This window comes from Geotrypetes seraphini, chromosome 9, assembly GCF_902459505.1.
Source record: "Geotrypetes seraphini chromosome 9, aGeoSer1.1, whole genome shotgun sequence".
NCBI lineage: Eukaryota > Metazoa > Chordata > Amphibia > Gymnophiona > Dermophiidae > Geotrypetes > Geotrypetes seraphini.
Genome location: NC_047092.1, coordinates 23,042,282 through 23,057,755, shown reverse-complemented (window position 1 = coordinate 23,057,755; position 15,474 = coordinate 23,042,282). Strand labels below are relative to the sequence as shown.

The window sequence follows — 15,474 nt, the reverse complement described above, 5'->3', positions numbered from 1 at the left end:
GCTGGGCTAGGGTTACCATATGTCTGGATTTTCCCAGGCATGGCCTCCTTTGGAGGACATGTCTGGGGGTCCGGATGGCTTTTCAAACCCCGATACTTTATCCCGTCGGGAAGGGGCATCAACGCATGCGTTGACGCATGCGTGATGTCATTGCATTCTGTCTGCACATGCGGTCGGGGCAGGGCTGGGAGACGGAACAGGGTGTGACAGAGGCGGAACTGGGTGAGCCTGGGGGTGTGGCCACGGGTCTAGATTTTCCCGAACGAAAATCTGGTAACCCTAGGCTGGGCAGTTCATTAGGCATGCAGCGAATGGGGGTTAGGAGTTGAAAGCATCCGTAAAAAACTGGGTCTGGAGTCTGGATTTGAGTATAGCCAGGGATGGAGCTTGATGTAGTGATTCAGGGAGTCTGTTTCAGGCCTAAGGCGCAGCAACAGAGTTGGCATTAGTGGAGACTTACCTGATGAATGGAGTTCCCAGGGAGGAATATAAGGAGAGATAAGAGAGGAGAGATATTGAGGAGCTATAGAGTGAATTCATTTGCAAGTCAGTAAGAGGACTTTGAATTGTATGTGGCAATAGATGGGGAGCCAATGGAGTGATTTGAGGAGAGAGGTGGTATGGGAACACATAAGTTGTGTAGTGGAATTTTATATGGATTGAAGGTGGTTATAAGGAAGACCAAGTTGTAGTAGCTGAGGTGAGATGTGATAAGGGCGTGGATAAAGGTTTTGGTGGTGTGCTCAATGTGTGACGGTGGCTAAGAAAGCAAGTTGAATGTTAGGAATTATCAGGAGAGGAATGGAAAAGAAAGATGAAAATGTTATAATGCCTTTGTATCGCTCTATGGTACGGCTGCACCTCGAATACTGTGTGCAGTTCTGGTTGCCGTCTCTCAAAAAATATATAGCGGAATTAGAAAAGGTAGAGAGAAGGGCGATGAAAATGATAAAAGGGATGGGACAACTTCCCTAAGAGGAAAGGCTAAAGTGGCTAGGGCTCTTCAGCTTGGAGAAGAGATGGCTCGGGGTGATATGAGGTCTATAAATTACTGAGTGGAGTAGAAAGGGTACTAGGACTAGAGAGCATGCGATGAAGCAAGTAGTAGATTTAAAACAAACCACAGAAAATATTTCTTCACACAACATGTAATTAAACTCTGGAATTCATTGCCATAGAATGTGGTGAAATCAGTTAGCTTAGCGAGGTTTAATAAAGGTTTGGATAAATTCCTAAAAGGAAAGTCCATAGGCCATTATTGAGATGACTTGGGGAAATTCACTGCTTATTCTTAGGATAAGCGGCATAAAATCTGTTTTACTACTTGGGATCTAGTTGGCACTTGGGTCCTTGGTTGGCTACTGTTGAAAACAGAATAGTGGGCTTGATGGACTTTTGGTTTGTCTCAATATGACAATTTTTATGCTCTTATGTGCTCCAAAAGAAAAGGAAGATTTTGGAGATGATATAGAGAAAGTGACAGGATTTGTGCAGAGAATGAGAGAGAGGAATCAAAGATGACCCAGAGGTTGCGAGCTGATGAGACAGGAAAGATGAGCATGCCATCCACTGAAATAGAGTGGGAGTAGAGGAGAGGTGTGTTTAGGTAGAAGAAAAGTAACTCAGTCTTGGTCATATTCAGCTTTAGGTGGCAGTGGGACATCCAGGAAGCAATGTCAGATAGGAAGGTGAGACACGGGTCTGGATTCGTAGAGATTTCTGGTGTGGAGAGGTAAATCTGGGAGTCATCAGTGTAGAGGTGGTATTGAAAACCATGGGTGCAGGTCAGAGCACCAAAGGAATGAGTATAGATGGAGATGAGAAAGGGTCCCAGGACAAAGCCCTGGGGTATCCCGACTGATAGTGGGATAGGAGTGGAAGGGGGTCCACCACTGTGTAAATTAAAAGTGCGGTATGATAGAACCAAGAAAGTCAGAGCCCTGATATCCAAGAGCGGACAACATATCAAGGAGAAGGTGGTCATATACAGTGTCGAAAGCAGTGGATAGATTGAGAAGGATGAGGATAGAAAAGAGGCCTTTGGATCTGGACAGGGACAGGTTGGAGACTTTATCAAGGGTGGTTTCCATGGAATGTAGGGGGCGAAAGCCTCATTGGAGTGGGTCAAGAACAGTTAGGGTTGACAAGAAGTTAAAGCAACGGTAGTGAACAGCACGTTCAAGTAGCTTGGATAACAGTTACAGTTATTTTATTTGATATACTGCCATTTTTAACATAAAAGTCAAATCAAAGTGGAGGAGAAGGAGGAGGAGCGATAGTTGAATAGGCAGGTAGGGTCCAGTGACAGTTTTTTGAGGAAAGGTGTAATTAGGGCATATTTGAAGACAAATGGGATAATTGCTGTAGAAAGTGATAGATTGAGGATGTGACAGAAGGAAGGGGTTATAGTAAGAAAGAAAGATACTACTGGAGAATTGAGTGACTTGCCCAGGGTCTCAAAGAGCAGCACTGGGATTTGATCTCACAACCTGTGGGTGCAGAAGCAGAAGCTCTACCAGTGAGCCACACCTTCCCACTTTCCCAAGGAAGTAGGGGGAGTGAGAGTGTCTAGAGCAGAGGAGAGAATGGTATTATGGGAGGAGGCAGCGTCGTTAATAGACTTGTGTAGCATAGTGAGAAGGGGTGAAGAATTGGTGGAGAAAGGGTCAATAGCCTGGAGTTTCGTAAATATATTTGTGGAGACTGGCTGGGTCTGAGAGGGAGTGTTGTGAAAGTTATCAGATGATGGTTGGAGAGGGGAAGAACTGCAGTGGAGAAATGTCTGAATTCAGGGATTGGGGCATTCTCTCTATAGAAAAGATGCAATTCAAAAAGGAAATTCACTATCATTAATAAGCCATAGCTTTTACAGTAACATTTAAATGGAAGGGAAACTATGATCCACCATGTCCAGCACTTTCATTGTAATATGGTAAAGAGATGTAAGGACATTTGATAATGAATGTTGGAAAAATGTGATATATGGTTCACTGTGAGTCTTCTTCCTCTCCATAATGGTAACAAGAAAAGACTAATGACTCATTATGTTTACCCTGCTTATTGTAATAGAGATTGAAGAGACTTGTGCATTATATCTCTCCTTCCCACTGAAAAACTGTAATAGGCACGAGGGGAATTAATGGGTCATGATTTCCGTCAATCCTAAAATAATATATTATAGACTTCACTTAGCTATACATGGGTGCACTAGAGAAAAAAATTAAGAGTAGCAAGCATAGAACTGATTGCTAATAAGTTGTACGAGGTTGTGCATCTGAGAGTGAGTTGGCAGTGTTTCACCAGTAAATCAAACTGCAATCAAAAAACATATCAGTGTCTTATAGCTACAGAGTTTTATGTCTGAACAAATTTATAAAATCCCCTAATTAGGGAGACCTCATTTCTCATACAAGAAGCCTCTTAATCTTCCCTCAAATAAAGCAGGTGGTATTGCCATCCATTTGTGGCACATTCTGATATCTAGCTATTGAAAAAGCATTTTTCATCTTATTTAAGTTCGTATAACTCTGAGTGATTCCTGAAGTCCAGAGATGTTCCTCTAAAGCAGGTAGCATTTTTGCCAAGACACAGCCATTGGAACCACCTTTTCTGTGCTGATTGCCACATTCACTGACAATCTAATAGTCAGTGGAGTTGAAATATCTGTAAATCTTGATGACTTCATGTTTTCTCTCTAAACAGGTCTTTAGGAGTCTTGTGTTACTTATAAATAAAGATTGAACTGTTTTAGAGCAATCAGTATGCCTAGTAGCATTTAATGCACATGTATATATGCTATGTGGTATGTACTTGAACATACATACTGCATATATACATAAACAGGTAGTCATCGACTTACGACCTATCTGACTTATGACTGTTTGACTTTACGATCGAACCCGACTGTGACAATCACTCCCTCCCTCCGGAACCAGCATAGACCTCCCCCTGGGTTTTTAGACTCTGGCAGTCCAGTGGGGTGAGTCAGGACAGAAACGATCCTCTAACACTCCTGCCCATGCAGTTTCACAGAAAAAAATTGCTACTGTGAGCTCCTGTGGCAACCTCACAACTGGCATGAGGTTTGGCAGTGTCATGAGGTTGACGCAAGAACTCATGGCAGACATTTTTTGATTTATGACGAAATCGGGATACGACTGGTCAGTCAGAACTGGATGTGGTCATAAGTCGATGACTATGTGTCTATAGTTGTGCAGTGGCATGCCTAGAATATGATCATTTTTAACATCTTCCTCCTCTATATAAAAAAAAATATTTTTATTAATAATCCATGAGTCACACAACAAGGGTATACCTAAGTAAAGGCAATAGCTTATAACACTGCAATGATCACTAGAATATCAATATACCCACTGTAAAACTAAACAAGCTAGATTAATACAGATTGATCCTGCAGTCAGTAGTAACAGAAAACCATGACCTTTTCATACACACAGAACACAGATATACTCTCGTCTAGTATGGAATAAGTAATCACAAACTGAAAATAGAAATATATAGACAAAAGTAAAACTGAACTGCCACAAAGCCAGACTCTACATACTATGCAACATCACAGTGATATATGTCCCCCAATACTGTGCAAAATATAAAGACAGCAGATGTAAATGTGAAAAAAACTGACAAATAACAATCATCACTTTACAAATTAAGAAATAGAAATAAAACAATAAATGGAAATTAAGAAAATACCATTTTATTGGACTAATCCATTTTTCAATATCCTGTCCTGACCTGAGGAAGGGGGTTTTGGTCTCCGAAAGTTAGTAAAAAAGTATTAAAATTAGTTCAATAAAAAGATTACTTTATTTCCATTTTCTGTTTATAAACATTTATCGAACAGCTACAATACTATATTCTAAAACAACAAAAAAAAAAACTTTGTCTATCTTCTCTAGTTTCTGCTTTAATCATCTTCTCTTCACTCTCTTTTCATCCAGCATCTATCCTTTCCCTTCCATGTATCATCTTGTTTCTCCCTCTCTCTCTGCTCCTTCCATCCAGCCTCTGTCCTCTTTCTCTGCCCCTTCTATCTACTGTCTGCCCTCTTTCTATGCCCCTTCCACCCACTGTCCGTTTTCTCTCTCTGCCCCATCAATCCACTGTCTACCCTCTTTCTCACTTCCATGCACTGCCCTCCCTTTCCCTTCCATCTGGTGTCTACCCTCTCTGCCTTTCATGTAGCATTTTCCCTCTTTCTATGTCCCTTCCATAAACTGTTTACCTATGCCCTTCTCATCTTTATACATGATTAATTTCAGCTTCACTTCCTCTCCATTTTTCTCTCTCTGTCCACACCCCTCCCTTAGTCTCTGGCATCTCTTTCTTCTCCTTTCCTTCCTTCCCACCTCACCACATGGTCTGACATCTCTGTCTCCTTCCTTTCCCTCCATGCCCTGGCATCCCTCTCCTCTCCTTCCTTCTTTCCTTACTCTTCCCCCTCTATGCTATGGCATCTCCTCACCTTCCTTTACCTCCCTCCTTCCCTCATGGTCTGGCATCTGTCTCCTTCCCTCCCTCCCCTCCCCCCATGTATTAGCATTTCTCTCCTCTCCTTCTCTTCCATTTCTCCCTCTCCCTCCTTGCTCTGGCATCTCCTTCCTTTCCCTCCCTCCCTTCCTGATGGTCTGGCATTTCTGTCTCTCTTCCTTCCCTCTTGCCCTGGCATCTCTCCCTCTCCACGGTCTGGCATCTCCTTTCCTTCCTTTCTTTCCCTCTCTTATGGTCTGGCATCTCTCTTTCCTCTCCCTTCCATGATCTTCCTTCTCCCCCCCTCCCTCTCCCCAATCAGGTGTGGCATTTCTCTTCCCCTCCCATCCCCTTCTCTCCCTTTTTCTCTCTGTCACCCCCTGTCAGCAGCGCAGCCTTCACAACTCGCTGCTTTTGCTGGTTTGGGGCATTCTTCTCTGCCCCACCCACTTCCTGTTTCCATGAAGGCAGGACCCAGAAGAGAGGATGGCCCGAGAGCAGTGAGTTATGAATGCTGCCACTGCCGGAAGAAGAAGGCACCAGTCCTCCAAGCACCCCCATATGGGCTACACCCAGAGCAGACTAACATAATAGTTAAATTAGAAACCAATTGGCATTAAGCACCAATAATAGCCCTTAAGTGGTGTTAATTGGAACTGTTTTTAGTTATGTATGTAACTGCACTTAGGTATTATTCTATAAACTTAGGTCCAGATTCTTAAATATGCCTAAAGTTAGGCACCTAGATCGGTGCACCTAACTGATCTAGGGACCCAACTCAATTATTTAAAAAGCTTAATTAGTGCCGATAACAAGCAATTAGCACCTCATAACTGGTTTAAATTAAAATTAATTGGATGGTAGGTACCTAACTCAGTAGATGTTTACCATTTTCAGGTAGGCACCTAGTCCAAGGCACCTACTGCCTACCAGAAAGCAGGTATTGTTAGGGGGCAGATTGTGGGTGTGTTTGGCATGTAGGCCCCTGTTTGAACTAGGTGCCAGTAGGTGCCTAACTTAGGCACTGGTATTTAGGCCAAGAAAAGCCTGGCATAAATAGGATATGCCTAAGGTTAGGACACTTTAGGCACCAATAGACATGATTCTATAAATGGCACCTAATTTAAGACTGACATGCGCTAAGTTACTTGGCGCCTATGTTTTAGGTGCCGTTTTTAAAAATTGGGGCCTTAGCACCTAAATGCTCTAGTTCACAATTACTAGGGGGTGTGCAGCACACAGGCGGATCAAGGGTAAGTCTTGCAGTTGTGCACTTAAATTATAGAATAATTATCATTTCCACATGTAACTGCCAACTTTAGACGCAACCTTGACATGGCATAAGTGTTCGTGCCTAAAGTTAAGTGTGCACAGTGTGCATAGTAAGAGGGGTGGGGCGTCATGGTGGGGGTGCCAGCATTTCTCCGCCCCCCAGGACACACTCACGCCCTCCCTTCCCCACCCCCATACCTCTTTAAAATCTTTGCCAGTGCAAGCAACTACTCTACCTTGCTGCTCTCATCGGCCTGGCTCCCTCTGAAATCATTTCCGGGTCGCAGGGCCAGGAAGTGACATCAGAAAGCCAGCACTAGCAGCAGGCTGGAGAAGATGCTTGTGCTGGTGAAGATTTTAAGAGGCACGGGAGTGGGAAGGGAGGGTGCAAGTATGTCATGGAAGGAGCAGGAGGCAGAGAGAAGGGCGCGGAGGGGGGGGGGGGTTGCACAGAAGGAGGAGAGGCGGAGAGGAGGGCACACCACCACCACAGTCGCCTCCTACCCTTGCTACGTCACTGGGTGTGTGTGCACCAACTTATGCTTTATTCTGTCATGGCAATTTGATGTGCAATTGCTGTCTTGATGCAGAATTGATGCTTAATGCCTATATTTTTTGCACTTAATTTTTGGCTCAGTTTCTTGAATCTACCTTAGAATATTCAATAGCTTATTTATATTGTATTTAGACATAAATTAAATTGTATTTGAGAGCAGAATTTCTAGGTAAGGAGAGTAATATTATTGAAAAATGTTTTGAATTTGAAAATACCCACTCTTGGTATAAGTTATATATTGTTTGACCATACAAGAAAACTTCCGAAGCCTCAAAGAAGCTTCAGATTCACCACATCAAAACAAATGCATAAGAATGAAACAATTTTTAATTAATAGGTCCATTGAGGGAAAAAATGTTTTCAAAATGTTGCTTGAGGCACCTGGAATCCTAGACAGCAATACTAGGTCAATAAGTTGGCAATAAGCCAGCCCTAAGATCCTGGACTTCGGGTGGACTAGCTGAGTGTTTGAATTCAAAACCTCATTGACAGGGGCGGCCATATAATGAGGCCACGAGGAAGCGGCATCTTGCGGCCGGTGTTCTCTACCACTCCCCTTCCTGGCATCAGAGGCTTTCACCCTTCTCCTCACAAACAACATTTTTTCCATTCTAACCCCCTCCCCCCCACCGCCACTGCATCTACCTTTAGTTTTCTGTAAAAGTCGCCGGGTGGTGGTAGTGATTCCCTGCCGTCGGTACCGACATCTTCACTGCGGCTCGCCCCAGTGGAAAAAGGAAGTTGTCAGAGAGGGCGGGCCTCAGTGGAGAGAAGACACCAGAACCAATGGCAGGGAGTTGCTTGCACTACCTGGCGACTTTTACAGAAAACAAAAGGTAGATGCAGTGGCGGTGGGGGGAGAGTAGAATGCAAAAAATGTTGATTATGGAGACAAGGGTGAAAGGTGGTGAGAAGGGTGATGCTGGTAAGGAGAACAGCAGAGATGGCTGGCAGCAAGATGCCACTCCCTCAACAGTGCCACCTGAAGATAGATATTGGACTCGGGTAAGGGAGTGGGAGAAATGTTGGATTCAAGTGAGGAAAGGAGGGAAAGATAGACTCAGGAATAGAGTAAGGGAGGGAGGGATTGATGTCAGATTTGGGAGATGGATGGGGAGGACATAGGAGCTAGAAGGGGGATAGGGAGAGATGGCAGAGGGGGATAGAAATGGGATAGGGAGAGATAGACTTCGGGAGGACGGAGGGGGCAGGAGAGGGACAGCTGGCCTTGGGGAAGGATGGAGGGGACAGGAGAGAGATGGCAAAAGGAGTAAAAGGAGATCATGGAGAGATGGTAGAGGGTGTGAAAGGGGAAGGTAGAGGGTGTGGAGAGGGAAAAATGGGGGGAGAGATGGATTTGGTAGAGGGGGAAAAATGGATGGAGAGAGAGATGGACTTAGTGGAGAGGGAAATGGGGAAAGAGAGATGGACTTTGTGGAGGGAGAAATGGGGGGGAAGAGATGGGAATAGGAGACTGGGGAACAGGCAAGATGGGAAATAGGAGAGCTAGGGGGTGAGAGAAGGAAATAAAGTTGATAGAAAGGTGAAAAATAGAAAGAAGTAGGGTAAAATTTGAATGGACAGGGGGGAAAAAGGAAGGAAAGAGCTAAAAAGGAAAAATCAGTATGTCAGAGTATATTGAGGGAACAAGACAGGAGGAGAGAGGAGAATTGAAAAAGAGACAACAGTCACTGGAAACAGAAGAAAGACAGGAAAGCAGACAAGTAACTGGAACCAGCATAATAGAACATGAAATCATCCAGAAAACAAAGGTAGAATAAAGTGTTTTATTTGGAATTTATTAATTGATATATGTTAGCTTTGTGAAATATTAATTGCAGATGTCGTTGTACTATATTCAGTACATAATATGGATTCCTTTTTCAGGTTTTGTATTTCACAATGTGCCTAGTAGTGGAGAGCTTTATATTGCTATTGCTCAGATAACATGAAAATCAGGATTTTTTTTGTATGGTGACTTCCATGGAGAAATGTTCTAGTTCTGATCTGCACATTGTGGGGAGGTAGAATATCATTTCCCTTATAACTAATTTTATTATGGTGTATTAAACTGAACTTTTCTTTTGCTTTTTTCTCATCTTGCTCCTTGTTGTTTGAGCATCATATATCTCCTTTGTGTTTTTGCTGAAAAGCAGGTTAAAGTATGTGTGGTGAGATACATGGTTGAGTTTGACTGGCAGGATCTATTGTTTTGCTTTAAACATTGGTGGCCTGGGCCTAAAAGGAGTGGTGTGTGAGGCTCTGCTGTCATTTACTGTGTTACTGAAGCTACTACCCTCTAAGAAGCTGCTGCCATAGTAGACAGCTGGCCAGTCTTGCCTAATAGTTGGGACTACCCTTTCCTCACCCCTATTATGGATGCTCAGGGAGGGGCATCTCATCCCTTGCCTCAGGCAGCAGATTGCCTTGAGCTGCCCCTGCTCTTTGGTACGAGTTAAGACTTAATGCAATCTAGTGCGATTCCAGTATATCCATGTCAGTTAATAAGGTGCTGAATCCTGGATAAGTCCCAAACTCCAGGATAGTCTTGCAGTCTTAGAGTCCTTCTCATCCTCAAGACACAGTGATCAGCAGAGAAGTTAACGTCATGCCAGTGGCCTAGTAAGGGAAGGTCGACAGCTCTGGTTGCCATCTTGGTGGGGTTGCCGGCACCTCTCTGTCCCCCAGGCCACGCTTGTGCCCTCCCTTCCCTCCCACCCCATACCTCTTTAAATCTTTGCCAGCGTGAACAAGTTCTCTGGCCTGCAGCCCACAACAGACTGGCTCCCCTCTGAAATCATTCCTGGTCACAGGACCAGGAAGTGATGTCAGAGGGAACGCCAAAAACCAACGTGAGCAGTAGGCTAGAGAAGCTACTTGCGCTGGTGAAGATTTAAAGAACTACGGAGGAAAGGAGGGTGTGAATGTGGCATGGGGAGGGGGGTACGGAAGGAGCAGTGGGTGGAGAGTAGGGCCTGGGACGTCATCGCATTCTACCCTTGCTCATGCCAAGGCAGGCAATACAATGCAACATAATGATGCTTAAAATCTGAGGCACAGAAAAAGTCATGACAATCTCAACATACTCAACAATCTGCTCACCCATTCATGTTTGTTGCATTTCCATAAATGCAGGGGACTTAGATCTCTTACCTCTCTGTAATATTATTTCTATTTAGAGCTGTGAGATTTAATTTAAACACTTAAATTCCACCTGTACCAGATTAGAGCATTTTAAAGAGAACTACAACACATCCAATCAAAAAGAATTATAAAAAATTACATTATGGCATCCATACAATAAAAATACATCCATAAATAAATTTAATTTTATGCAGATTCAGAAAAAATTTAGGGTTCCTTTTACTAAACTGTGTTAGGCACTAACCCCCAAATTATATAAAGTCCGCCTAAAGTTAAGTTAGGTGTCTACAATGAAATAAAACAGACAAAGGAGATTTTTCAAGACAAATGAGGTATTACGATCTTAGATTGTGAGGAACCAGTTTGACTTTCCCTTTGTGCTTCTTATGGCAGGACTTCAGTGAAATCTGGCGATTAAAAGGCTTAGTCGGCACCAAAAATAGCAGTTAACAACTCGTAATTGATATTAATTTCACTTAATTGAAAGTTAGGCACATAATTTGTAAAACACGATTCTATAAAAAGTATGGGGCTCATAATTGAAATAAAAATATGTCTAAAAACCCGCCCAAGGTGACACTTGGATAATCTAAAAGTCAGGCCCATCCAAGTGCTGATAATCAAAATGGGTTTTTAGACGTATCCAGAGACTTTTTAAGCCTCTGAATCCCGCTGGGCTATTTTGAAGGAGTGGTTAGGGCAGGATGTGGGCAGGACATAATAATAATAATAATAGTTTATTTTTATATATCGCCAAACCATCAGTTCATGGCGGTTTACACAATAATAATTACACTAGGCAATTAGAAATACAAAGCCATATAATAATTATTATAAATGAATATAACACAGTTCAGTATAAAATACTAGATAGCAAAATACAGCTCTATAAAACTTATAAAAGATAGTAATTACACAATACAAATTGATTATACTAAAATAAAAATAGTCTGTAAAATTGTTTAAACGAATGATCAGAAGATAGTAGAAACTGACTACAGTAACAGATTTAAGAATAAAATCAATATTGTGTTTTGTATTGTTTAAATAAATAAGTTTTAAGATCTTTCCGAAATTGATAATAGGTGGGATGTGGGCAGGACATGCAGGGATAATCGAAAGATTGATGAGGCTGCCTAAACGGAACTTGTACATTGTGACTTAGGTGATCTAAAACCAGGTATAAGTGCCCAAAAGGTATCCAAAGTGACCAGATAACCACTGCAGGGACAAAGTAAAGCCTCCCCCCCCCACACACATGTTCGCTGACCCTGTCGCACCCCCACAAAGTTCAGAATTAAAATGTACATACCTACCTCCAGAGCACTTGGCATAGGAAAGTCTAGTAGAGCTGCATAGAGGTGGCTTAAATAGTCTGGGGGATGGGATGGTGAACCATAGAGAGGAAGACCCAGGCCCATAAGCCACTCTAACCACTACATTAATGGTGGAAAATGTGAGCCCACCAGACCCCGCAAAACCCTACTGTACTGCCATATAGGTGCCACTGGCAGCCATAAGGGCTATTGGGGTTGTAGACAGGTGGGTAAAGTGGGTTTGGGGGAGCTCACCATGACTTGCAGGGGTGTACTGGTGAGATGTTTATGTGGCACCCTTTTTATTAAGTTCACAGCAGTGTCCTGTAAGGTGCTCTATGTGTTGCCATGTCTGCATGGTCAGTCCATTACTTTGCTGGCCCCTCCTAAGTCCAAAAGGTCTTGTTCTAGGCGTTTGGGACTTGAACGACTTTTTGGACAAGAATATACTATAAAGATAGATGTACTAGTAGTCTGGATGATCAAATGGCTGGACGTAGAAGCAGATGATTTCCCCCCCCCAAATTTTTCGACGTACTTTTCGAGAATGGACATTTTGCTGCTGCTGACTTTGGGTGACTAGAGCCCTATGTCCAAATCGGACTTAGACGTTTCTTTTGATTATGCCCCTCCACATGTCTAATCCAAAGTTCATAATTAAAAGCAGGTGTAGTTAGGGGGCGGATCGTGGGCGTATTTTCAAGTTAGATGCATATTTTTGACTTAGCCGCCATTGTGCGCACAAATTAGGTAATGATCCCTGGCATAAATAGGGTACATCTAAATGTAGGTGGCTTTTATGAGTAAGAATGATTGCTTTTGTCTCTGTTTGACTAAAATTTAATATTCTCCTCATTATTTTTTAGAAGATTTCTGTGTATTGCTGTGTTTTTTTTTAAATTTGAGACATCTTAAGGTATGTATGTTCATAAGATGAATTGCTTTTATACACTAGAGCACAGAAAAAAACACTCTGCCCCCAAGACAAAATTAGACAAGTTCCTGTTGAACCGGAGCGTACGCAGGTAGGGCTGGTCTCAGTTAGGGCACTGGTCTTTGACCTAGGGGGCTGCGGCGGGAGTGGACTGCTGGGCACGATGGACCACTGGTCTGACCCAGCAGTGGCAATTCTTATGTTCTTATGAGTGGCTTAGTAAAAGGGGGGGGTGTGTGCCCAACAATAAAAATGGCCTATAGCAGTGGTATTCAACCCAATCCTGAGGGACCACCAGGCCAGTCCAAGTTTTCAGGATATCCTCATTCATATTCATTGTGGATATCCTGAAAACCCGACTGGCCAGGTGGTCCCTGAGGACTGGGTTGAATACCACTGGCCTAATGGACAGACTAAAAATAACACTAACTATGGAGTAAATATTGGGGGGGAATTTTTTTTAAGAGGCATGTTGGGACATTCCTGTACTAACCAGTTAGCACATTCATATTACTGTGCCCTACTTGGTTAACACACAGATAATGCAGAAGTCATTACTGCCTAAAGAATAGATAGTGGTAAGAGCTCCTGAGATAATTTTTAAAAATGGCCACCTGCTAATGGCAACATTAGCGCATAATTACATAATTGGTTTTTGTTTTTAATGCTGCAGTAAAAATATCCTTAGTGCATGGGGAAAATCCACTTAAGGTCAATTTTTAGCACACCTTTGTAAAAGGACCTTTTAGTTCCCCCCTTTCTTGCCTGGTTCAAAGTGCTTGCTAGTTAATTTATTGACCCCTTTTCGCAACTTTGTCACTTTTCTGTTTTTCCAACTGCACCATTAATCCAATCACACAAGAAGAAAAACTAAAAACGGATTCTACTATATATGAACTTCAACTTACAAGACCGTGCGATTCACACTTGATGCACTTCAATTCCCCACAACTATCAAGGATAAGAGTATCTTTTCTATTATAAATTTACCAAAATAAGTATGTGGAATCTCCTTCTAAACTCAGTTTCCATCTGGCAGGCGCTTGAAATTGCACTCATAAGGTCTCCTTTATATCCTGAATAATTATTTGAAAGAGACTTTTTGAAAATATGAATAACAAGGGTATGATAAACTCCTCAGGCTAAATGAAATCTACAAGCACTTACACTGATCTCTGCTGGGGTGATGCGTCGACTGGTTGGTCGTTGTTTCACTGTTGCAGCTCTTGAATCAGCCTCAACAATGTCTGGTCGCAGGGTAGGCTCAGCAGCTACCAGGATCTCATCCAACTTCTCTGCAATGCAAATATGGAGCCATTTCACTTAATAACTAGCACCATTCATGATCTATGTACATAACCACTTTCTCTTGGCCACATACCATATGTGCATTAAATTGATGAGAAATCACACAAAGATATTGATTTTTCTCTCTTTTGAGTACTACTATTATAAACTAAGCACTGTTATTATAGGATATCACTTCCCTTTTATCATGAATGAGATGTATATTTCACCCAGACTTGAATACAGTATGAAACTGTGCAATAATAGAAACCACACAACATTCTTAAACAATGAAATATAGACGATGGAAGATTTTTCAAGAAAAATTAGGTATTGCGATCTTAGATTGTGAGGAACTATTTTGACTTTGCCTTTGTGCTTCTTATGGCAGACTTATGGACTGCAGAAGGCTACAGTACTTCAATGAAGTTTGACAACCTAAAAATGGACCACCCAATATTCAAAGAGATTTACGCGGGCAGGAGAGGCTCATGATTACCCAACTGCCGATAATCAGTGGCAACTAACTGGCAATACCACTGAATATTGGCTCTAACCAGTCATATAAAAAAATGGACATCTCAGGGGTAGTACAGGAAGCACCACTGGGGAGGAGGGAAGTCGAAGGTTATGCAGGTGTCGGTAATTTCTCCACCTGCATAGCTAAGTGGAGAAATTGAAGACAGCTCAAAATCTGTCCTAAATTAGTCTGCTTGGCTATGGAAGTGCTGGCTATGAATCTTGCTGACACTTGCATAACTATTTAAAAGGTGTCTGGAGCCTTCCGATCCCCCTCCGTCCCTTCCCCTTCCCCCTAACTTGAGACATTAATAATCCCCCTCTCACTAGAATGTCCCCCAATCTTCATGGTCTGGCAAGGCCTCCCTGGGCCTACCTTAGCTCTCTAGTGATTCAGTGGGAACAAAGAGGTCAGGAGCAAAACCCACTTGCTCCTGCCCCTAGTGGCAGTATCTTCAGAATAGCTACCACAGCCTCTCATGGCAGCCTCATGGTAACAGCCATTTTGAAGATGCTGTACTAGGGCGGAAGTGAGTGGAACGTGCTCCTGCCCTTATTACCCCCCACTGGATCAACAGGGAGCTAAGGTAGGCCCAGGGAGGTCCAGCCAGATTGAGGGGGGAGTGTTGGGAGGTACATTCTGGGAGAGAGGGATTGTTAATGTCATAGGCTGAGAAGGGAAGAGGGGGCTTGGAGGGCTTCATACATCTTTTAAATAATTGTGCAGGTGTCAGGGATATTTTTTGGAAGGGGGGCAGGAGGGGTTTGAAGGGTTCCAGACACCTTTTAAATAGTTATGTGGTTGCCATCCGATATTCAGTCAGGGTTCACATAATTGCCTTATGCGGGACAATTAGTCACAGATGTTCAGTGCCAGGGCCCTTACATAGCCTGGCACTGAATATCTGGGGCTAATTAGCTAGTCATGGTCAAAATTTTAAAAAAAGTTGACTGTC

The 15,474-nt window shown here is 42.9% G+C and overlaps 1 protein-coding gene across 4 annotated transcripts in view; it reads right to left on the bottom strand.

Moving 5' to 3' along the window:
* SHANK3 (SH3 and multiple ankyrin repeat domains 3) overlaps positions 1-15,474 on the bottom strand; it is a 924,054-nt gene that overhangs the window by 88,647 nt on the left and 819,933 nt on the right. For all 4 annotated transcript variants that reach the window (XM_033958997.1, XM_033958999.1, XM_033958998.1 and 1 more), the window contains one exon: positions 13,880-14,007. In XM_033958997.1, coding sequence (XP_033814888.1) covers positions 13,880-14,007 — 128 coding nt within the window. The remainder of the gene's footprint in view (positions 1-13,879; positions 14,008-15,474) is intronic.